The sequence below is a fragment of the Heterodontus francisci genome, chromosome 13 (genome assembly GCF_036365525.1).
Source record: "Heterodontus francisci isolate sHetFra1 chromosome 13, sHetFra1.hap1, whole genome shotgun sequence".
NCBI lineage: Eukaryota > Metazoa > Chordata > Chondrichthyes > Heterodontiformes > Heterodontidae > Heterodontus > Heterodontus francisci.
The window spans coordinates 57,448,174-57,472,482 of NC_090383.1; the positions used below are offsets into that span (position 1 = coordinate 57,448,174).

General features: G+C 43.8%; 1 protein-coding gene across 6 annotated transcripts in view; it reads left to right on the forward strand.

Moving 5' to 3' along the window:
- Positions 1-24,309, forward strand: part of usp34 (ubiquitin specific peptidase 34) — a 405,374-nt gene that overhangs the window by 273,229 nt on the left and 107,836 nt on the right. For all 6 annotated transcript variants that reach the window (XM_068044870.1, XM_068044865.1, XM_068044869.1 and 3 more), the window contains exon 42: positions 6,834-6,997. In XM_068044870.1, coding sequence (XP_067900971.1) covers positions 6,834-6,997 — 164 coding nt within the window. The remainder of the gene's footprint in view (positions 1-6,833; positions 6,998-24,309) is intronic.

Below are 24,309 nucleotides of genomic sequence, written 5' to 3' on the forward strand. Positions count from 1 at the left end.
TTATTGGAGTGAAAAAGCTAAATCTGGAATACTACTTTAAGTTAAATCATGAGAGTAAGACAAAGGGATATGGGTTTAAATTTGTAAAAGGTAAATTTAGAGCTGATACCAAGAAGTTGTTTTTGTCACAGTGATCATGAGATGAAATTAACTTCCAAAAAGGGTAGTAGGGATGAAAATCCTGCAGTCATTGAAAAACAATTAGAAGCAGCAGATGGGGAGGGGAGGAATTGGGTCTTTTTAGGTGGATCTGTTAAGACTAAACAAATGGTTTTCCTGATCCATAATCATCTTTGATTTTGCAAATAGTTCAGCTATTATAAATTCCCAAGCATGCTGTCGATTTTTTTTTTTAAACGGACGTATGACAATGTTGAATAGGGGAACATAATCATAATTGTCGTTTTGTACAGAACTTGAGTATTGATCAAAATAGGAGACATTTTGTCGAAGCTTTTCATCTTGCACTCGACAATTGCAAGAATACCAATGTAAGGGAAAGCAACAAATTTATACTGTATGAGAAGAGTGTACTGATTGGTTGGCAAGTTGACTGTGGTAGAGGCATTGCCATGGAGTATGCAGCAGTTTATGGTGACCGACATTTAACTGCCAAGCCTTGTTTGAAATTTAAACCAGGCAACTTGACTCTGGTCAACTGTTTTGAGTTTTACAAGCACGGGCTGATTGAATACGGTCTGTACCTTGCCCATTGCGAAAAGCAGAAGAGACATGTCATTTGATACGATCTGCCAGTCTTTGGGATGTACGGCCTATATACCTTCCATCATATTGGCATTGAAATTCATATATCCCATTACTCATTTGTGTGATGGCAGAACATCTTTCTGGCTTGACGGCAGCATCCTGTTAGTGGAGAACACCACACGTGTTGTTACTGCATAGTAGCAACGTGAAACAGCTAGCTTCACCTGTTGCTCAAATTTTTGGGATGCATCAACCTTCCAGGGTAATTTGAGGTAGAATGGGCACTTTTCAGGGCTGAAAATGATGACCCTCAGCCCATTCATAAGTTTGTGCGATATACAGCAAGAAATGATCTGTTCATACAGGATGCCTTTGATTTGCCCTATTTCAGCATCAAGCCTGCATGGTGAGCCAATAGCTCATGCCCTATTTACAAGGTTGTTGATTAAGGCCCATCTTGCAGCAAATGAAACTGTAAGAATCCCAACGTGTGTATTGACCAGTGAAGGTAGGCTTGCGGTAGACTCTGGTAGAGAGCCCCTTAGCAGATTTCTCAACTAGTACATCAAGGAAAGGGCCCAGTCTGCCTCAGATTATCCTAGGTAACTGAGTATAGGCCCAATTTACTCAGCCTTTCATCATAGGACAACCCTGTCATCCCAAAAACCAATCTAGCGAACCTTGGCTATATGGTCTCTAGGGCAAGTACGTCTTTCCCTAGATATGGAGACCAAAACTGTGCATAGTACTCCAGATGTGGTCTCACCAAAGCCCTGTACAATTGGAGCAAAACTTCCTTATTCTATTACTCTAATCCCCTTGCGATAAATGCCATTTGCCTTCCTAATTGCTTGTTGTCCCTGCATGCTAACTTTGTGTTCCCTATACAAGTACACCCGAGTCTCCTTGAACATCAACATTTAGAAGTTTCACACCTTTTTAAAAAGAAAAAATTCTGCTTTCTTATTATTACTACCAAAGTGAATAACCTCACACTTCTCACGTTTTACTTCTGCCACCTTATTGCCTACTCACATAACCTGTCTATATCTCTTTACAGCCTCTTTGTGTCGACCTCACAGCTTACATTCCCACCTAGCTTTTGTATTGTCAGAAAGTTTGAATACATTACTCTCAGACTCTTCATCTAAGTCAGTAATATAGACTGTAAATAGCTGATGTCCCAGCACTGATCCTTGCAGCACCTTACTAGTTACAGCCTGCCAAGTTGAAAATGCCCCATTTATCCCTACTCTTTCTGCCCATTAACCCAATCCTGCATCCATACTAATATATTAGCCCCAAGTCCATGAGCCTTTTTCTTGCACATTAACCTTTTGTGTGGCACCTTATCAAATGCTTTTTGGAAATCCAAATATACTACATATTATTGGTTCCCCTTTAACCACTCGACTAGATACATTCTCAAAAAACTCTAATAAATTTGTCAAACACGATTTCCCTTTCGTAAAACCATGTTGACTCTGTCTGATCATACTATGATTTATAGAATCATACAAACATAGAATCGTTACAGCACAGAAGAATGCCATTCGACCCATCATGTCCGTGCTGGCCCTCCCAAGGAGCAGTTCATGTACTGCCACTCCCCCACCCTCTTGCCTCATCCCTGCACGTTCCTCCCCTTCAGATATTGAGTATTTAGAAAATGTAGAACAATTCACAGCACAGAAGGAGGCCACTCTGCCCATCGTGTCTCCGCCAACCAAATACCCACCCAGCCTAATCCCATTTTCCAGCAGTTGGTCCGTATCCCTGGAAATTAAGGAACTTCAGGTGCATATCCAGACACCTTGTAAATGAATTGGGAGTTTCTGCCTCTACTATCCTTTCAGGCAGTGAGTTCCAGACCCCTACAGCCCTCTGGGTGAAAAATTCTTTCCTCATCTGTCCTCTAATCCTTCTGCCATTCACTTGAAATATATGCCCCCTTGTCACTGACTCCTCTGCTAAGGGAAATAGGTCCTTCCCATTCACTGTAACCAGGCCCCTCACAACCTTGTACACCACAATCAAATCTTCCTTCAGCCTCCTCTGTTCCAAGGAAAACAACCCCAGCCTATCCATTCTTCCAGTTCTGGCAACATCCTCTTAAAGCTCCTCTGTACCCGCTCTAGTGCAAATGCATCCTTTCTCTAATGAGGTGACCAGAACTGCACACATTACTCAAGTTATGGCCTAACTAGTGTTTAATATAGTTCCAGCATAACCTCCCTACTCTTATATTCTATGCCTTGGCTAATAAAGGAAAGTATTCCATATGCCTTCTTAACCACCTTATCAACCTATCCTGCTACCTTCAGGACATGCACTCCAAGGCCCTTCAATTCCTCTACACCTTTCTGTATCCTCCCATTTATTGTGTATTCGTTTGCCTTGTTTGACCTCCCCAAATGCATCACCTCACACTTGTCCGGCTTGAATTCCATTTGCCACTTTTCTGCCCACCTGATCCATTGATGGCTTCCTACAGTCTATAGCTTTCCTCTTCGCCATTGACCACACAGCCAATTTTTGTGTCATCTACAAACTTCTTGATCATGCCTCCTACTTTTTAAGTCCAAATCATTAATATATACCACAAAAAACAGGGAACCTAGTACTGAGCCCCGCAGAACCTCTAAGTGCATTGTTAAAACTTCCTTAATAGATTCCAGCATTTTCCCGACAACTGATGTCAGACTAACTGGCCTGTAGTTCCCTGTTTTCTGTCTCCCTCCTTTCTTAAATAGTGGTGTTATATTTGCTAACTTCCAATCCACTGGGACCGTTCTAGAATCTACAGAATTTTGGAAAATCATAAGCAGTGCACGCACTATCTCTGCAGCTACCTTTTTCAGAAGCCTTGGATGTAGGCCATCGGGTCTTGGGGATTTGTTAGCTTTTAGTCCTTTAAGCTTCTCCAATACTTTTTCTCTACTGATATTAGTTGTCTTATGTTTCTCACTCTTAATAGCCCCTTGGTTACTCTCTATTTCTGGTATGTAATTTATGTCTCGTACTGTGAAGACATGCAAAATATTTGTTCAATATCTCTGCCATTTCCTCATTCCCTGCAATAATTCCTGTCTCTGCCTCTAAAGGATCAACATTTACTTTAGCTACTCCCTTTTTTTTCATATACTATAAAGGTTTAACAATCTTGCACTAAGGCCGACTGTCCATCAGACCAGGTTTGCAAATTTTTACCAGCTTCCTGTCCCCATCTTAATTCTTTCAATGGTCTCTTCTCAGTCTATGTCTGCAACCTCCTGCAACATTTGGTATTCGGACAGTGGCCTTTTGATGATTTCCCTCCCTCCCTATGCTCCACTAATAGTGACTGTCTTCAGCCACCATACCCTTCCTCCCTAAACCCCTCTGCCTCTATTCTCTCTCCACCGTGTATACCTTTTTTCTAACCCCCATCTCTGACCAACCTTCCTAAATCTCCCACCATGGCTCAACATCTGATGCTTTATACATTCTATTCATTTGCTCTTTTTCCCCCTCTCTGTAAAGTGTCTTTGCACTTTTAACACAGAAAATGTATAATGTAAATGCAAAGCTTTCATGTTAATACAGAATATCTTTTTTATTGCAAGGTATTGGTTCTTCCTTTTAAAAAAAAAACTTCATGTTGACAAAGTAAATTTAATATACATTGATTGGGGTGCATTACTTGATTTTTTTGCTTAATGGAGAAAAAAACTCCTGTCATCATCTGTGATCCTCATCACTTCTATCCTTTATGGTATTGATTTAAACCCTTAAGTTGATGACTAAGAGAAGGAATGAAAGCTGATGGACCACCGACATCGACCTAGGCACTGGAAACGGCAACAGCAAACCCAGCCCTTTTGACCCTGCAAAGTCCTCCTTACTAACATCTGGGGCCTTGTGCCAAAACTGGGAGAGCTGTTCCATTGACTAGTTAAGCAACTTCCTGACATAGTCATGGAATCATACCTTGCAGACCATGTCCCATTCCATCTGCCACGTTCTTGCCCACTCACTACGTCTATCCAAATCCCCTTAAAGTCGCTTTGCATCTTCCTCACAACACTAGTTTTGTGTCATCTGCGAATTTGGAAATATTACATTTTGTCCCCACATCCAAATCATTGATATATACAGCTGGGGCCCTAGCACTGATCCCCGCTAGTCATAGACTGCCAACGCAAGAATGACCCATTTATTCCTACTTTCTGCCTGTTAACCAATCCTTAATCCATGCCAGTATATTACCTCCAATCCCATGTGCTTTAATTTTGCTAACTAACCTCCTGTGAGGGACTTTATCAAAAGCCTTCTGAAAATCCAAGTATACCACGTCCACCAACTCCCCTTTATCAATTCTGTTAGTAACATCCTCAAACAAACTCAACAGGTTCATCAAACATGATTTCTCATTCATAAATCCATGTTGACTATGCCCAATCAGATCATTATTATCCAAGTGTCCATTTATCACATCCTTTAGAATAGATTCTAGCATTTTCCCAACAACTGATGTAAGCCTAAAGGTCTGTAATTCCCTGTTTTCTCTCTCCCTCCCTTCTTAAATAGTGGGGTGACATTCGCTACCTTCCCCTAGCAAAGCTGTTCCAGTACAGCTGCAACACTGGCATCTACCCAGCAATGTGAAAAATTGCCCAGGTATGTCCTATGCACAAAAAGCAGGGCAAATCCAACCGCCCTATCCGTCTACTTCCGATCATCAGAAAAGCGATGGAAGGGGATATCGACAGTGCTATCTAGTAGCTCTTGCTCAGCAATAAGCTGCTCACTGACGCTCCGTTTGGGTTCTGCCAGGGCTAGTCAGCTCCTGACCTCATTACAGCCATGGTCCAAACATGGACAAAAGAGCTGAATTGCAGCGGTGAGATGAGAGTGACTGCCCTTGACATCAAGGCAGCATTTGACCGAGTATGGCATCAAGGAGCCCTAGCAAAACTGGAGTCAGTGGGAATCGGGGAAAACTCTCCACTGGTTGGAGTTATACCTAGCACAAAGGAAGATGGTTGTGGTTGTTGAAGGTCAAGCATCTCAGTCCCAGGACATCATTGCAGTCGTTCCTCAGGGTAGTGTCCTAGGCCCAACCAGCTTCAGCTGCTTCATCAATGACCTTCCCTCCATCATAAGGTCAGAAGTAGGGATGTTCGCTGATGAATGGTGCTGAACATTGTGCATTCATGACGACTCATACTGAAGCAGCCCATGTCCATATGCAGCAAGACCTGGCCAACATCCAGGCTAGGGCCGATAAGTACCAAACAAGAGAGAATCTAACCATCTCCCTTTGACGTTCAATGGCATTACCATTGCTGAATTCCCCCACTATCAACATCCTGGGGGTCACCATTGACCACAAACTGAACTATGGCTACAAGAGCAGGTCAGAGGCTGGGAATTCTGCAGCGAGTAACTCAACTCCTGTCTCCCCATTGCCTATCCACCAACTACCAGAAGCAAGTCAGGAGTATGATGGAATACTCTCCGCTTGCCTGGATGGGGGCAGCTCCAACAACACTCAAGAAGCCCGATACTATCCAGGACAAAGCAACCCGCTTGATTGGTACCCCATCCACCCCCTTCAACATTCACTCCCTCCACCACTGACACACAGTTGCAGCAGTGTGTACCATCTACAAGATGCACTGCAGCAACTCACCAAGGCTCCTTCATCAGCATCTTCCAAACCCCTGACCTCTACCACTTAGAAGGAATTGGGCAGCAGATGCAAGGGAACACCACCACCTGCAAGTTCCCCTCCAGGCTACACACCATCCTGATTTGGAACTATATCATCGTTCATTCACTGATGCTGGGACAAGATCCTGGAACTCCCTTCTTAACAGCACTGTTGGTGTACCTAGACCCCAAGAACTGCAGCAGTTCTATAGAAATACATATACACAATGTCACAATAAAGTGAAAGCTTCAAAGACTAAAAGTTGGCAATTTTCTATCAAAGTAACCTGTTTGAGTTCTGAAAGGAATAAGATAAGTAAAAGATAAAATTATTAATTTTGTGATGCATTTTTCAATGGCTGGCACAAGTTGATGTAATCGTTTTTGAACAATAGCACTATTATTTTAAGTTGAACTCTTTTTTAATATAGCATCTCACGCACCATACAAGTGGGATTACTGGCCTCATGATGATGTACGAGCTGAGTGCAGGTTTGTGGGTTTGACGAATCTTGGAGCGACCTGTTACTTGGCTTCCACCATTCAACAGCTGTATATGATACCGGAGGCCAGGCAGGCAATTTTTACAGCTAAGGTAAGTACTGTTGAAATATTGCATCTGCTTGATGTATAAAGTATGTATGTTGATGAATCCAATCAAGGATCAATCCAGAGGTTAAAGTATGTTACTTTATAAATATACGAGTAAAAATTAAAAATTCATTTTGTTGTGATTCCTCATAAACATTAAGCTCTTAAATGGATTTTTTTAGCCTTGATTTTATCTTGGAGAAGGTAAACAACTCAGTTTGCATTGTAAGATCATAGATTTATTGTTTTAACCTATGGATATAACCTAATAATAGGAATATTATTTCCAGTCTTTACATTGGGGTTGTGCATATTTAATATTCATTTTTAACTAGAACTAGCAAAGTTGCTGTTGTCAATTATTTGAAAATCTCTAGAAAAGTTAGTTTAAGAGTTGACTCTTGCTCCTATATAGGGATGCTCTTTTAGGACATCTCTCCCTTCTTCCAGGATGCAAGAAAAAGCAAGTAAACTAATAGGAAATTTTTCTATCACGTCTAGGGGACAACCTTTCCTTCATATGTGTGCAGCATTTGTCTTTATTTTCTCTGAACTCTCCCTTTTGTTCCATTTGAGCCGAATATAATGCACACTTTTTTTTTAAAGGAAAAGCAGTCTCCAGCCATAATTTATTATTTTTTCAGGATCTTAAAACTATACAATGCCTTACCTCTGTTGCTTTCCTCCTGTAACAATCAAGCTTTTAAAACTCAAGCTTGCCATCATGTAAGGCATTTAGGAGCCTTCAACTTTCATCTTAGTTTGTCTCACATTCAGAAACTGCAGGTAACTAATTCGACAGTACAACGCAGTAACATTGTAACTTGAATTAGTAATCAATATTTGTCGTGTATATACCAAGGCAACAGCAATGTGATTCAACTTTCATTTTATAAGCTGGATCACATTCTGAAAATGTAAGCTGCAAACCAAACAGTGAATGTATAGGAATAACTTAGTTCCTCGCACTGATGGTAAATCTGATTTCTGGCTCAATACACTAATCTAAGCATAGAAACATAGAAAGATTTAGCACACGAGGATGCTACTTGGCCCATTGTGCCCATGCTGGCTGAACAAGAGCTATCCAGCCCAGTCCCACCTTCCAGCTCTTGGTCCATAGCCTTGTAGGTTACGCACCTCAAGTGTATATCCAAGTGTTTTTGAACTGCAATGATGGTTTCTGCCTCTACCACACTTTCAGACAGCGAGTTCCAGACCCCACTCTGGTTGGAAAAATTTATTCTAGTTAATCCTTCTACCGATTACTTTAAATCTGTGCCCCTGGTTATTGACCTCTCTGCTAAATGAAATAGATCCTTCCTATCCACTCTATCTAGGCCCCTCATAATTTTATACATCTCAACTAAATCTCCCTTCAGCCTCCTCTGTTCCAAAAAAAGTCAAGTCCTGCTATCCAATCTTTCCTCATAGTTAAAATTCTCCCTTTCTGGCAACATCCTCATAAATATGCTCTTTATCCTCTACTGCAATCACATCCTTCCTGTACATGGTGACCAGAATGTATGCAGTACTCTAGCTGCAGTCTACTGTTTTATACAATTCAAATTTGTTGCTTTCCTTCTCCAGCAATGAATTTCTACAATTAACAACTTGCAAACACTTTTGAATAAAAGTAGAAAAGCAACATATTTAAATGGAGAGAGTTTGCAGAACTCTGAGATGCAGAGGGATCTGGGTGTCCTAGTACACGAAACGCAAATTAGTATGCAGTTACAGAAAGTGGTTAAGAAGGCAAATGCAATGTTGTTGTTTATTGCAAGGGGAATGGAATATAAGAGAGAGATGCTTTGCTATAGTTGTGCAGAGCACTGTTGAGACCATATCTAGAGTATTGTGTACTGTTTTGGTCTCCTTAATTAAGAAAGGGTATAATTGTATTGGAAGCAGTTCAGAGCAGGTTCACTCGACTAAATCCTGGGCTGAGAGGGTTATCCTATGAGGAAAGGTTGGACAGGTTGGGCCTGTAGTCATTGGAGTTTAGAAGGATGAGAAGTGACCTTATTGAAATTGTTATGATCAGATGAGGAGGGGTCGCAAGGCTCCCCTCTTGACCTTCCTCTTGTTTGACCGCAACAGGTTTTATTTTTTAAACCGTGGTTGTGCTTACAACTTCAGTGAGTGTTTTACCTTTGTTGTGATCGTAAAGAACCAATTGGACAAGTTTTCTTAAGTTTAAACAAGGAAGAGGTGAGTTTATTGTACTTAGAGAAAAAAGCGAAACCCGATCTACATAAAATAAAATTATGCTACACTTTCACGCACGCACACGCGAATCATACACTCATAGACTACAGAGTGATAAATAGTTTGGTTTGGATTAGAGTCCAGAACAAGTAGAAATTAATGCACAGTCTGTGGGGTTGGATGATTCTGTTGTCTTCCAGCTGAAGTTGTGATCTTGAAGTCCTGCCTGGCTAAGGATTTTCTTGGAGACAGAATTGTAGGTGGCTTTTTTCCCCCTCTGTCTCTGTCTGTAGTAATCACTAGGCTTGGATGGTCCACAGCTGCAAATGTTATCAGGGGAGAGAGAGAGAGACATACAGTCCCACTGGGGTCCTGCCTGGTTAGCACATGAAGCCTCTGCTTCAAGTTCTCAGTTGCTTGTCTGCAGTTTTACATAGCCTTGGGGGACAGTCACATGGTTCTCTCAATCCCCTTTGTTTTTAATAAGGTCCAAAGTCTAAAACCCAAAACCCCACTCAGGTGATATTGTCAGTGTTTAGGTCCTGGAGGGACATCTCCACTCATGAATGCCTCAAGATGGCTTTGAATATCCTGCTAATGAGGGTAATCCGGTAATCTACTCAGCCAAGGTACTGTCCTCGCTGGGCTTCTTGTTAGACATGTGTCTCCAATTTGATGTCCTGGAATGTAAGGTATTTCAGATGCAAATTGCAGTGGCCATCTTGGCTGCCAAATTTTTAAAAGTTAACTGTAGGATTCCAGTGTTTTTTTTTCATTAGAAGTTTAATGCAGGTTTCCAACCAATGAATTAAAAAATCCTCATTTGGCAAAGCAGGTTTTCTTGACAAAGCATACAAGATCCTGAGGTGACATGACAGGGATGTTGAAAGGATGTTTCCCCTTGTGGGAGAGACTAAAACTAGGGGACACAGTTTGAAAATGAAGGGTTTCACATTTAAGACAGATGAGAAATTTTTTTCTCTGAGGGTCATGAGTCTGTGGAACCTTCTTCCCCGGAGAGTGGTGGAGGCAGGGTCATTGATGTTTTTAAGGCAGTGTTGGACAGATTCTTGACAAACAAGGGAGTCAAAGGGTGTCAAGGAGCAGGCAGGAAAGTGGAATTGAGTCCACAAACAGATCAGCTATGATCTTATAGAATGGCGCAGCAGGCTGAAGGGGCTGAATGGCCTATTACTGCTCCGAGTTCGTATGTTTGTAGCACCATGCCTGTAGCCAGAGAGGACTAGAAAGTGATGGTCAAAGCTTCTGCTATTTCTACCCTTGATTCCATTAGCAGTCTGGGATACATTTAATCAGGGCTGTTGATTTATCCTCTTTCAAGAATTCTAAATGCCATGAGATTTCCTCCCTCACCATGTATATCCCATCCAACACTGCTCCTCCTTAACTACAATGACTGCTTCATCTCTTTCTTTTGTGGAAACAGACACAAAATATACATTAAGAACCATACCTGTGTCTTCCGCCTCTACGCACGTTACCTTTTGGTCTCTAATTTTTTTTTTATTTTAGAGATACAGCACTGAAACAGGCCCTTCGCCCCACTGAGTCTGTGCCGACCAACAACCACCCATTTATACTAACCCTGCAGTAATCCCATATTCCCTACCACCTACCTACACTAGGGGCAATTTACAATGGCCAATTTACCTATCAACCTGCAAGTCTTTGGCTGTGGGAGGAAACTGGAGCACCCGGTAGAAACCCACGCGGTCACAGGGAGAACTTGCAAACTCCGCACATGCAGTACCCAGAATCGAACCCGGGTCCCTGGAGCTGTGAGGCTGCAGTGCTAACCACTGCACCACTGTGCAGCCTCTCTTTCCTTAGTTATCCCCTTGCTCCTTATGTATTTATACATGGTTGGGTTTTCCTTGATTTTACTTGCCAATGTTTTCTCTTGCCCTCTCTTTGCTTTCTTAATTTCCTTTTTAATTTCACCCCTACACTTTCTATACTCCCCTAGGTTTTCTGCAGGATTCAGCTTTTGGCATAATGACATAAGCTTTCTTTATACGTCTTACCCTACTCTGTATGCTCTCTGACATCCAGGGAAACCAAATTTGTGAGTCCCAGCCTTTTTCCTTGTGGATACCTATTTGTTCTGAACCCTCTTTTGCTCCTCCTTGAATGCCTTCCACTGCTCTGACATTAATTTACCTTCAAATAGCTGTTTCCTGTCCACTTTTGCCAAATCACATCTCGGTTTAGTAAAATTGGCCTTTCCTCAGTTTAAAACTTATACCCTTTCCCTGGCTTTTTCCTTTTTCTTAACTATTCCAAATTTAACTGAATCATGATCACTACTAAAAAATGCTCTTCCCGTGACCCAAACTATGTCCAGCACTGCCTTTCTCTCTCTTACAATGATGCTGAAAATCTGAAATAAAAACAGAAAATGCTGGAAATACTCAGCAGGTCTGACACATACGTTAGAGAGACACAGTTAACGTTTCAGTCTGTAGCCTTTCATCAGAACTGGGAAAAGGTAGAAATTAATAGGTATTGGGCAAGTGAAAGTGGGGAAGGTGGGAAGAAGAACAAAAGAGAAGGTCTGAGAGGGTGGAGGGCAGGAGAGATTAAATGACAAAAGACTTCATGGTGCAAGACCAAAGGGAGTGATAATGAGATAAGTAAAGAAAAAATTTGACAAGAGGAGGTGTGAATGGCAGGATAGTTGCCTTCTGAATGTAAAGTAAAGGAAATAAAGAAACAAGAGGCAAAACAAAGCAAAGAAACACAAAACAAAATGGGGGCAGAGGTTATGATCTAAAATTATTGAACTCATTGGTGAGTCCAGGATGCCCAGTCAAAAGAGCTGGGGTTGAGCTTCATTGAAACGCTGTAGCAGGCCAAGAACAGAACAGTCAGAATGGGAGCAAGGTGCAGAATTAATATGAAGGGCGACTGGAAGCTTGAGGACTGAACGGAGGTGTTCTGCAAAGCGGTCACCCAATCTGCGTTTGGTCTCCCCGATGTAGAGGAGACGACATTGTGAGCAGCAAATACAGTATACTAAATTGAAAGAAGTGCAAGTAAAACACTTTCGCTTGGAAGGAGTGTTTGGGGCCTTGGAAGGTGAGAAGGGAGGAGGTAAAAGGGCAGGTGTTGCATCTCCTGCACTTGCATGGAAAGGTGTCATAGGAAAAGGAGTGGATGTTGAGGGTGGCTGTAGAATGGACGAGGATGTCGTGGAGGGAACAGTCCCTTCGGAATGCGGGGAGGGGAGGAGAGGTAGTGTTTGGTAGTGGCATCATGCTGGAGGTGGCGGAAATGGCGGAGGTTGATCCGTTGAATCCTATGGTGGTTCTGGGAGGGAAGAGAAGGGGCGAGAGCAGGAGTGTGTGAAAAGAATGGACACATTTGAGGGTCTTGTCACCCACAATGGGGGTGCGGGGTGTCCTCGGTTGAAGGAAAAGCAAGACCTATCGAAAGCACTAGTATGGAAGGTTGCATTATCTGAAAAGATGAAATGGGGACTGAGAAACTGGGAGAATGGAATAGAGTCCTTACAGGAAGCAGTGTGTGGAAGTGTACTCAAGGTAGCTAGGAATGTGCCACTTCTCTTTTTGGGCTTGCTCTGTCCTGGCTAAACAGAACTGCATTTTAAGAATTCTGCCCCTCTGTACCCTTTGAACTGAATTAACCCAGTTAATAATATGTTGGAATCCCCTACTATTACTGCCCTTTTGTTTCTGCACTTCTCAGCAATTTGCCAACTATTTTGCTCTTCTATTTCCTTCTGACTATTTGGGGGTCTATAGTATACTCCCAGCAGTATGTCTGCCCCTTTTTAGTTCCTGAGTTCAACCCATATGGCCTCATTTGTTATAAAAACAAAATACTGTGGATGCTGGAAGTCTGAAATAAAAACAAAGTGCTGGACATACGCAGCGGGTCTGGCAGCATCTGTGGAGAAACAGAGTCGACGATTCGAATTGGATCTGACTCTTCAGAATTGAAGGAAGAAATGTGATGGGTTTTAATGCCATTGAAAGGGGGAGGGGAAGGAAGAACAAAAGGGAAGGCCTGTGATAGGGTAGAGGGAGGAGAGATTAAATGACAAATATGTCATGGGAAAAAAAGGCAAAGGGAGTGGTAATAGTTATGGTAAAAGACATAGCATTTGTCCAGCGACAGTGTTAATGGCCTCATTTGTTGTTCCTTCTATCATATCACCCCACCTCACAGCTGTAATTGTTTGTTTAATCAATGTTGCAACCCCTGGCTTTTTCTTCTCCCCCTTTCTGTCCCATCTGAAAACCCTGCAACCAGGAATGCTGAGCTGCCATTCCTGCCCTTCTTTAAGCCACGTTTCAGTAATATCATATGATATATCTCCAAGTGTCTATCTGTGCCCTCGGCTCATATGCCTTATTTGGTAGACTCCTTACTTTGAAGTATATACCACTAATCACTGAACAAGCCCTTTGTTGTCTGTTTCCTAGCCTTTGTTTCCTTGACATTCCATACTCGCTTACTAATTTGTATTTCCAGTTTTGCTTCTCTTCCTTCTGAATCTGCAATTGGATTCCCATCCCCCATCCAAGCTAATTTAAAGTCAACAACAGCACTAGCCAACCTCCCCGCCAAGATATTGGTCCTGGCCCTGTTGAGATGCAACCCATCCAGTTTGTAGAGGTCCCATCTTCCCCCAGTGTGAGTCCCACTGCCCGAGGAATCTAAAGCCACACACATTCAGTTGCACTATCCTCCTCCTATTTTTGTACTCACTGGCGCGTGGTACCGGGAGCAATCTGGAGATTACTAGCTTTGAGATCCTACTTTTTCATTTCTTCCTTAGCTCCTTGAAATCTGCCTACAGGACCTCCATTCTTTCTACCTATGTCATGGGTACCAAAATGGACCTTGACTCCAGCTGTTCAGTCTCCACTCACGAATGTTCTGCAGCTACTCATTGACATTCTTGACCCTGGCACCAGGGAGGCAATGTTTCATCCTGAATTCACGTCTGTGGCCACAGAAACACCCTGAACTATTGAACCTCCTATCGCTAGTGCTTTCCTGTTACCCTGAAACCTGAAGCTCTAGCTCCTCCAGCTGATGACACATATTGTCCTGGAGTTCCTAAATAGACAAGATGTGCATATGACAGGACTGAAGTGCCCTGCCCTCCCTCTATTTATTAGACCAACTAAACTTAAGGGCCTGTACTGTGCTGTACTGTTCTATGTTCTATGTTCTTAACAGAAATAAACTAAAGGCTTATTAACAATAAACACTCACGAACTACTCACCCAATCAGTACCTTCTCTTGTGCCGAGGTCACCTAGGTTTTTATTCTTTGCTCCCTTACGCTCGCACTCCCTCTGGGCTCTGGCCACTCTGCTGCTCTGCCCCCGAACACTTTCGAGCTCACACCACTGGGCTCTCGGACTGACATCTGTAAATTGAAATCTGGTTTCAAGTAGTATGTAGTTTCATGCCAGCTCCCTTTTTTTGTTTTTCTTCCTCCACCAATATAAAACTTTGGTTTAACTAACATAAGTCAGAGGAAGTTGAGATTTTTTTTTATTCATTCATGGGATGTGAGCGTCGCTGGCCAGGCCAGCATTAATTGCCCATCCCTAATTGCCCTTGAGAAGATGGTTGTGAGCTGCCTTCTTGAACCGCTGCAGACAATGTGCAGTAACCCACAGTGCTGTTAGGAAGGGAGTTCCAGGATTTTGACCCAGTGACAGTGAAGGAACGGTGATATATTTCCAAGTCAGGGTGGTGTGTGACTTGGAGGGGAACTTGCAGGTGGTGGTGTTCCCATGCATTTGCTGCCCTTGTCCTTCTAGTTGGTAGAGGTCGTGGGTTTGGAAGGTGCTGTCTAAGGAGCCTTGGTGCATTGCTGCAGTGCATTTTGTAGATGGTACACACTGCTGCCACTGTGCGTTGGTGGTGGAGGGAGTGAATGTTTGTGGATGGGGTGGCAATCAAGTGGGCTGCTTTGTCCTGGATGGTGTTGAGCTTCTTGAGTGTTGGTGGAGCTGCACCCATCCAGGCAAGTGGAGAGTATTCCATCACACTCCTGACTTGTGCCTTGTAGATGGTGGACAGGCTTTGGGGAGTCAGGAGGTGAGTTACTCACAGCAGGATTCCTAGCTTCTGACCTGCTCTTGTAGCCAAGGTATTTATATGGCTACTCCAGTTCAGTTTCTGGTCAATGGTAACCCCCAGGATGTTGATAGTGGGGGATTCAGCGATGGGAATGCCATTGAATGTCTAGGGCAGATGGTTAGATTCTCTCTTCTTGGAGATGGTCATTGCTTGGCATTTGTGCGGCACGAATGTTACTTGCCACTTATCAGCCCAAGCCTGGATATTGTCCAAGTCTTGCTGCATTTCTACACGGACTGCTTCAGTATCTGAGGAGTTGCGAATGGTGCTGAACATTGTGCAATCATCAGTGAACATCCCCACTTCTGACCTTATGATTGAAGGAAGGTCACTGATGAAGCAGCTGAAGATGGTTGGGCCCAGGACACTACCCTGAGGAACTCCTGTAGTGATGTCCTGGAGCTGAGATGATCGACCTCCAACCACCACAAAAGTCTTCCTTTGTGCTAGGTATGACTCCAACCAGCGGAGGGTTTCCCCCCGATTTCCATTGACCTGAGTTTTGCTAGGGCTCCTTGATGCCATGCTTGGTTAAATGCTGCCTTGATGTCAAGGGCAGTCATTCTCACCACACCTCTTGAGTTCAGGTCTTTTGTCCATGTTTGGACCAAGGCTGTGATGAGGTCAGGAGCTGAGTGGCCCTGGCGGAACCCAAACTGAGCGTCACTGAGCAGGTTATTGCGAAGCAAGTGCCGCTTGATGGCACTGTTAATGACACCTTTCATCGCTTTATTGATTGAGAGTAGGCTGATGGGGTGGTAATTGGCCAGGTTGGACTTGTCCTGCTTTGTGTGTACAGGACATACCTGGGCAGTTTTCCACATTGCAGGGTAGATGCCAGTGTTGTAGCTGTACTGGAACAGCTTGGTGAGGGGTGCAGCAAGTTCTGGAGCACAGGTCTTCAGTACTATTGCCGGAATATTATCAGGGCCCATAGCCTTTGCAGTATCCACTGCCTTCACTCGTTTCTTGATATCACGTGGAGTGAATCGAATTGTTTGAAGTCTGGCATCTGTGATGCTGGGGACTTCAGGAGGAGGCCAAGATGGATCATCAACTCGGCACTTCTGGCTGAAGATTGTTGCAAATGCTTCAGCCTTATCTTTCGCACTGATGTGCTGGGCTCCCCCATCATTGAGGATGGGGATATTTGTGGAGCCACCTCCTCCAGTTAGTTGCTTAATTATCCACCACCATTCACAGCTGGATGTGGCAGGACTGCAGAGCTTAGATCTGATCCGTTGATTATGGGATCGTATAGCTCTGTCTATCGCCTGCTGCTTACGCAGTTTGGCACGCACATAGTCCTGTGTTGTAGCTTCACCAGGTTGACCCCTCATTTTGAGGTATGTCTGGTGCTGCTCCTGGCATGCCCTCCTGCACTCTTCATTGAACCAGAGTTGGTCTCCTGGCTTGATGGTAATGGTAGAGTGAGGGATATGTCGGGCCATGAGGATACAGATTGTGGTTGAGTACAGTTCTGCTGCTGATGGCCCACAGCGCCTCATGGATGCCCAGTTTTGCATTGCTAGATCTGTTCGAAATCTATCCCATTTAGCATGGTGGTAGTGCCACACAACATGTGCACCCACACTTTTTGGGATTTTCTTCTCCCTGCTGCTTTCACATGCGTTCAAATCCTCTGAAGAAGGAATTTTCCTCCACACAAGATCAGGGGGCAGGTTGTTCAACCTTGCCCGTCTAAGAGCGAAGTCCAAAGTACGGAAAGTCCTCATCAGAGAACTCCTCTTTGCTGACGATGCTGCTTTAACATCTCACACTGAAGAATGCCTGCAGAGTCTCATCGACAGGTTTGCGTCTGCCTGCAATGAATTTGGCCTAACCATCAGCCTCAAGAAAACGAACATCATGGGGCAGGATGTCAGAAATGCTCCATCCATCAATATTGGCGACCACGCTCTGGAAGTGGTTCAAGAGTTCACCTACCTAGGCTCAACTATCACCAGTAACCTGTCTCTAGATGCAGAAATCAACAAGCGCATGGGTAAGGCTTCCACTGCTATGTTCAAACTGGCCAAGAGACTGTGGGAAAATGGCGCACTGACACGGAACACAAAAGTCCGAGTGTATCAGGCCTGTGTCCTCAGTACCTTGCTCTACGGCAGCGAGGCCTGGACAACGTATGCCAGCCAAGAGCGACGTCTCAATTCATTCCATCTTCGCTGCCTTCGGAGAATACTTGGCATCAGGTGGCAGGACTATATCTCCAACACAGAAGTCCTTGAAGCGGCCAACATCCCCAGCTTATACACACTACTGAGTCAGCGGCGCTTGAGATGGCTTGGCCATGTGAGCCGCATGGAAGATGGCAGGATCCCCAAAGACACATTGTACAGCGAGCTCGCCACTGGTATCAGACCCACCGGCCGTCCATGTCTCCGTTATAAAGACGTCTGCAAACGCGACATGAAATCGTGTGACATTGATCACAAGTCGTGGGAGTCAGTTGCCAGCATTCGCCAGAGCTGGCGGGCAGCCATAAAGACAGGACTAAATTGTGGCGAGTCGAAGAGACTTAGTAGTTGGCAGGAAAAAAGACAGAGGCGCAAGGGGAGAGCCAACTGTGCAACAGCCCCAACAAACAAATTTCTCTGCAGCACCTGTGGAAGAGCCTGTCACTCCAGAATTGGCCTTTATAGCCACTCCAGGCGCTGCTTCACAAACCACTGACCACCTCCAGGCGCGTATCCATTGTCTCTCGAGATAAGGAGGCCCAAAAGAAAGAAGTGCCACACAACATGATGGAGGGTATGCTCAATTTGAAGGTGGGACTTTGTCTCCACAAGGACTGTGCGGTGGTCACTCCTACCAATACTGTCATGGACAGATGCATCTGCAGTAGGCAGATTGGCGAGGATGAGGTCAAGTATGTTTTTCCCTCTTGTTGGTTCCCTCACCACCTGCCGTAGACCCAGTCTAGCAGCTATGTCCTTTAGGACTCGGCCAGCTCGGTCAGTAGTGGTACTACCGAGCCACTCTTGGTGATGGACATTGAAGTCCCCCACCCAGAGTACATTCTGCACCCTTGCCACCCTCAGTGCCTCCTCCGAGTGCTGTTCAACATGGAGGAGTACTGACTCATCAGCTGAGGGAGGGCGGTAGGTGGTAATCAGCAGGAGGTTTCGTTGTCCATGTTTGACCTGATGCCATGAGAATTCATGGGGTCCGGAGTCGATGTTGAGGACTCCCCAGGACAACTCCCTCCCGACTGTGTACCACTGTGCCGCCACCTCTGCTGGGTCTGTCCTGCCAGGACATACCTGGGGATGGTGATGGCAGTGTCTGGGACATTGTCTGTAAGGTATGATTCTGTGAGTATGACTATGTCAGGCTGTTGCTTGACTACTCTGTGGGACAGCTCTCCCAACTTTGGCACAAGACTCCAGATGTTAGTAAGGAGGACTTTGCAGGGTCGACAGGGCTGGGTTTGCCGTTGTCGTTTCCGGTGCCTAGGTCGATGCTGGGTGGTCCGTCCGGTTTCATTCTTTATTATTGACTTTGTAGCGGTTAGATACAACTGAGTGGCTTGCTGGGCAATTTCAGAGTGCATGTATGTGTCAACTACATTGCTGTGAGTCTGGAGTCACATGTAGGCCAGACCAGGTAAGGACAGCAGATTTCCTTACCTAAAGGACATTAGTGAACCAGGTGGGTTTTTACAACAATCGACAGTGGTTTCATGGCCATCATTAGATGATCATTAGACTAGCTTTTTAATTCCAGATTTATTAATTGAATTCTGCTGTGGTGGGATTTGAACCCATGTCCCCAGAGCAATACCCTGGGTCTCTGGGTTACTAGTCCAGTGACAATATCACTCCGCCACCGTCTCCCCTGTACAGTGCTCTGGTCAGACCACACCTTGTATACTCTGTACAGCTCCGGTTGCAGAAAAGGAAGGAAGATCTTCAAGCACTGGAGGCAGAGAAGAGATGAACCAAAAGATTAATTCTTTTAATGAAAGGTCCGAGTTATGAGGAACGACTGGTGAAACAGGCTGTTCAATCTAGAAAAGAGGCATCTGAGAGGTGATCTTATCAAGGTGAATAAGTTAGTTCATAGGAACATAGGAAATTGGAGCAGGAGTAGGCCATTTGGCCCGTCGAGCCTGCTCCGCCATTCAAACAGATCATGGCTGATCATCTACCTCTGCTATTTTTCCTCACTATTCCCATCTCCTTTGATGTCATTAGTATCCAGATATTCATTGATTTCTGTCTTGAACATGCTCAATGATTGAGCTTCCTCAGCCCTCTGGGATAGAGAATTCCACAGATTCACCCCCTCTCGGTAAAGAAATTCTTCGTCATCTCAGTCTTAAATGGCCTGCCCTTTATTCTTAGGCTGTGTCCCCTGGTTCTAGACTCGCCAGCCAGAGAAAACATCCTATCCACATCTACCCTGTCACGCCCCGTAAGAATTTTGTAAGTTTCAATGAGATCACCTCTTATTCTTCGAAACTCTAGAGAGTACAGTTGCAGTCTCTCCTCATAAGACACTCCCGCCATACCACGGATTAGTCTGGTGAAGCTCCGTTGCACTCCCTCGATGGCAAGTATATCCTTCCTTATATATGAAGACCAAAACTGTACACAGTACTCCAGGTGTGGTTTCACCAAGGCTTTATGCAATTGCAGCAAGACATCTTTGCTCCTGTACTCTCATCCCCTTGCAATGAAGGCCAACGTGCCATTTTCCTTCCTCATTGCTTGCTGCACCTGCATAATAGCTTTTAGTGACTCATAAACAAGGACACCCAGGTCCCTTTGAACATCAACACTTCCCAACCTCTCACCATTTCAGAAATACTCTGCCTTTCTGTTTTTTCTACCAAAGTGGATCACTTCACACTTCTTCACATTATCTTCCATCTGCCATGTTCTTGCCCATTCACTTAGCCTGTCTGAATCCCCTTGAAGCCTCTTTGCATCCCTCACAACTCAAATTCCCACCTAGTTTTGTGTCATTGTCAAATTTGGAATTATTACATTTGGTCCCCACATCCAAATCATTCATATAGATTCTGAGCAGCTGTGGCCCAGGCACTGATGCTTGCAGTACCCCACTTGTAACAGCCTGCCATCCTGAAAATGACCCATATTTTCCTACTCTCTGTTTTCTGTCTGTTAACCGATTCTCAATCCATTGCAGTATATTACCTCCAATACCATGTGCTCTAATTTTGTTTACTAACCTCCTGTGTGGCACCTTCTCAAAAGCCTTCTGAAAATCCAAATACACCACATCCACAGGTTCTCTTTTATCTATGCAACAAGTAACATTAAAAAAAACTCCCAACAGGTTTGTCAAACATGATTTCCCTTTCATAAATACATAAATTGACTCTGCTCAATCATAATATTATTCAAGTGTCCAGTTATCACATCCTTATGTCATAGATTCAAACATTTTCCCTACTACTGATGTCAAACCTTCAGGTCTGTAGTTCTCTGTTTTCTCTCTTCTTAAATAGTGGGGTTACATTTGCTACTTTCCAGTCTGCAGGAACCCTTCTAGAATCTATCGAATTTTGAAACATAACAACCAATGCATCCACTATCTCTATAGCCACCTCCCACCTCCTTCAATACTCTGGGATGTAGCTCATCTAGTCCAGGGGATTTATCAACTTTCAATCCAGTTAATTTTTCGAGTACTACCTCTTTACTGATACTAACTTCTCTCAGTTCCTCATTTTTACAATTCCCTTGGTTCTCTGGTATTTCTGGTACATTTTCTGTGTCTTCCTCTGTGAAGACAGACACAAAGTAATTGTTTAGTCTCTCTGCCATTTCCTCATTCTCCACCACCAACACTCCTGTCTCTGTCTGCAATGGACCCACATTTGTCCTTGCCAATCTTTTCCTTTTCACACACCTGGAGAAGCTTTTACAGCCCACCTTTATATTTCTAGCGAGCTTGCATTCATGATCTCATTTCCCTTTCTTTATCAGTTCCTTTGTCCTCCTTTATTGGATTCTAAATTGCTCCCAATCCTCAGGCTTACCACTTTTTCTAGCGACCTAACGCAATCTTTAACTTTTGTTAGCCACGGTTGATTCACCTTTCCTGTCTGGTTTTTGGGTCTTAGAGGAGTGTATATTTGTTGTAAACTGTGTAATACTTCTTTAAATACTAGCCATTGCCCGTCTACCATCAAATCTTTTAATGTATTTTCCCAATCCACCAGAACCAGCTTGCTCCTCATAACTTCATAGTTTCCTTTGTTCAGATTTAAGACCCTAGTTTCAGAATGAACTATATCTCTTTCAAACTTAATATAAAATTCTATCATTGTGGTCACTAGTTAACAAGAACTTGCGTAACGAAAAATGAATGCCAAGCCAAGGAAGAAGATATTGGGATATTGACCAAATGTTTAGTCAAAGAAATAGATTTTAAGAAATGTCTTCCAAGAATAGAGAGAGGCGGAGAGCTGTAGGGAGGAAATTCCAGTGCATGGGGCCTAGGCACTTTAAGGTATAACTACCAATGGTGGAGCTAAGAAAGATAGCAATTCATGAGGCCGAGTCAAAGGAGCGGATAGTTCTGGAGGTGGGGGTGGAGCAGGTTACCAAGGTATTACCGGGGTGAGGCTGTAAAACAATTTAAACACTCAGATGAGAGTTTTAAAATTGAGGCATTGGGTAAGCAGGTTAAGAGTATAAAAAAGTTAAATCTGGAATATTATTTAAAATTACATTCTGACAATGGGACAAGATGAGATTCAAACTGGTTAAAAAAAAAATTCAAATTAATATCTAAGGTGATACAATCCACAAAAACCAGGATTGGTTAAGCCAGCTGGTCACATGACTAACTGGCTGGTCCAGGGTGTTTTGAACTAGCCACAGAGAGTCTGAACTGAGAGAGACTGTGCTCCTGGACTGAAAACCTGTCCAGTCTGCTCCCATCTCGTTCTCACGGAACTCCATATCCACTGAAGACGTGAACCTAGAGAGAAAAGTCTCCAATTTCGAACAAGGTTTAAGAAGAATACTGGGCCCCAACGAAAAGTAAGATCTACCTACAATCAAGGACTCTACAGCGAGCACCATTAACAGTAACCAAAACCATCTTCAGATATTGCCTCAAATTTTTCCACTTTATTTCCTCTGCTCTTTTCTGTCCCCGTCTGCATGTGTGTATCGTGTATGCATGCTAACGTGGGTGCGTCACGGATCCATAGGCATTAACCGAATTAGGAGTTTAAGTTTAATAAAGTTCAACCTTTCTTATTGAAACCTAAGAAAATCTGTTTGGCTGGTTTATTAGCCTTACAATTGGAAAGCAGTGAACAAGGATTCATCAAGGGGAAGCTAAAAACACGGTGTGTTTAAAATTAAACCCTGTAACGGTAAGACCAGGTGAAGGCTGAGAGGGAACCCGAGACCCCTTCTCACCAGGTCATAACACTTCCCCAAAGGCATTATCCCGCACTTTGCGAGATGGAACTCCGTTTGCCTCTGTTCCACCCACCTGACTAGTCCATTGATAGCTTCCCTGTCGCTAGGTCAAAAAAGGAACTCCCTTCCTGACAGTACTGTGGGTGTACCTAATCCAGATGGACTGCAGCGGTTCAAGAAGGAGGGTCATCGCCACCTTCTCAAGGGCAGTTAGGGACGGGTAACAAATGCTAGCCTTGCCAGCAGTGCTCATGTCCCATGGAATAAGAAAAAGAAACTTCCTTCAGACAAAAGTTTTTTTCTTCATTATCAACCACACGGCCAATATTTGCATTGTCTGCAAACTTCTTAATCATACTTCTACATTCAAGTCCAAATCATGGAGATATATACAACAAAAAGCAAGAGACCCAGTACTGAGCCCTGCGGAACCCCACTAGAAACAGCCTTCTTAAAAACACCCATTGACCATTTCCCTTTGCTTCCTGCCTCTGAGCCAATTTTGGATCCAGCTTGCCACTTTGCCATGTGAGACCCTATCAAAAGCCTTGCTAAATTCCATATAGACTATTTCAAATACACTGTCCTCATTTATCCTCCTTGTTATCTCCTCAAAAAATTCAATCATATTCGTCAGACACAACCTTCTCTTAACAAATTTGTGCTGACTTTCTTTGATTAATCTGTGTCTTTCTAAATGAAGTTTTATCCTCTCCCTCAATTATTACCAATAATTTTCCCACCACTGAGGTCAGGCTGACTGACCTGTAATTACTCAATCGATCTTTGTCCCTTTTTAAACAATGGTAAAATTTGTCTCTTAATCCTATCGCTAAAAAAAAGGGATGATCCCTCATCTTTCTAAAAGCCACCCCATTGCTACCACATCAGTACATTTTAAAACTGGAAGCTTCTGTTAACTCTGAAATGGTCTGTTACTTCAAAGATTACTGCCCAATTCATGATTGCCAGTGCAGGGTTTGACATGGGCATTCTACTGGTAAAGTTCATGGCTGCTATCTTCTTGAACTTTGCACTTGAAAAATTTTAGTCATTACACTATCTTCCACTATGCAAAGTAATTTCTTCAAAAGTGGCTCTACCTGTACAGCAGTTGATGACTCATCTTCTAGCACCTTTTCCAAGTGTTCAAGGCCTCCTAGTGTTTTACTGTCTTCCTCTTGATCTTTCTCTCTGTCTTTCTCTCTGTCGCTGTCTCTCTCTCAGTCTCTCTCTCTCCCTCTGTCTGTCTCTCTCTCCCTCTCTCTCTCTCTCTCTCCCCCTCCCTCTGTCTCTCTGTGTCTCTCTCCCTCTCTATCTCTCTCCCTCTGTCTCTCTCTCCCTCTGTCTCTCTCTCTCTGTATCTCTCTCTCTGTCTGTCTCTGTCTCTCTCTCTCTTTCTGTCTCTCCCTCTCTCAGTCTCTCTCCCTCTCTCAGTCTCTCTCCCTCTCTCAGTCTCTCTGTCTCTCTCTGTCTCTCTCTCTCTCTCTCTCTCTGTCTCTCTCTCTCATTCTCTGTCTCTCTCTCTCATTCT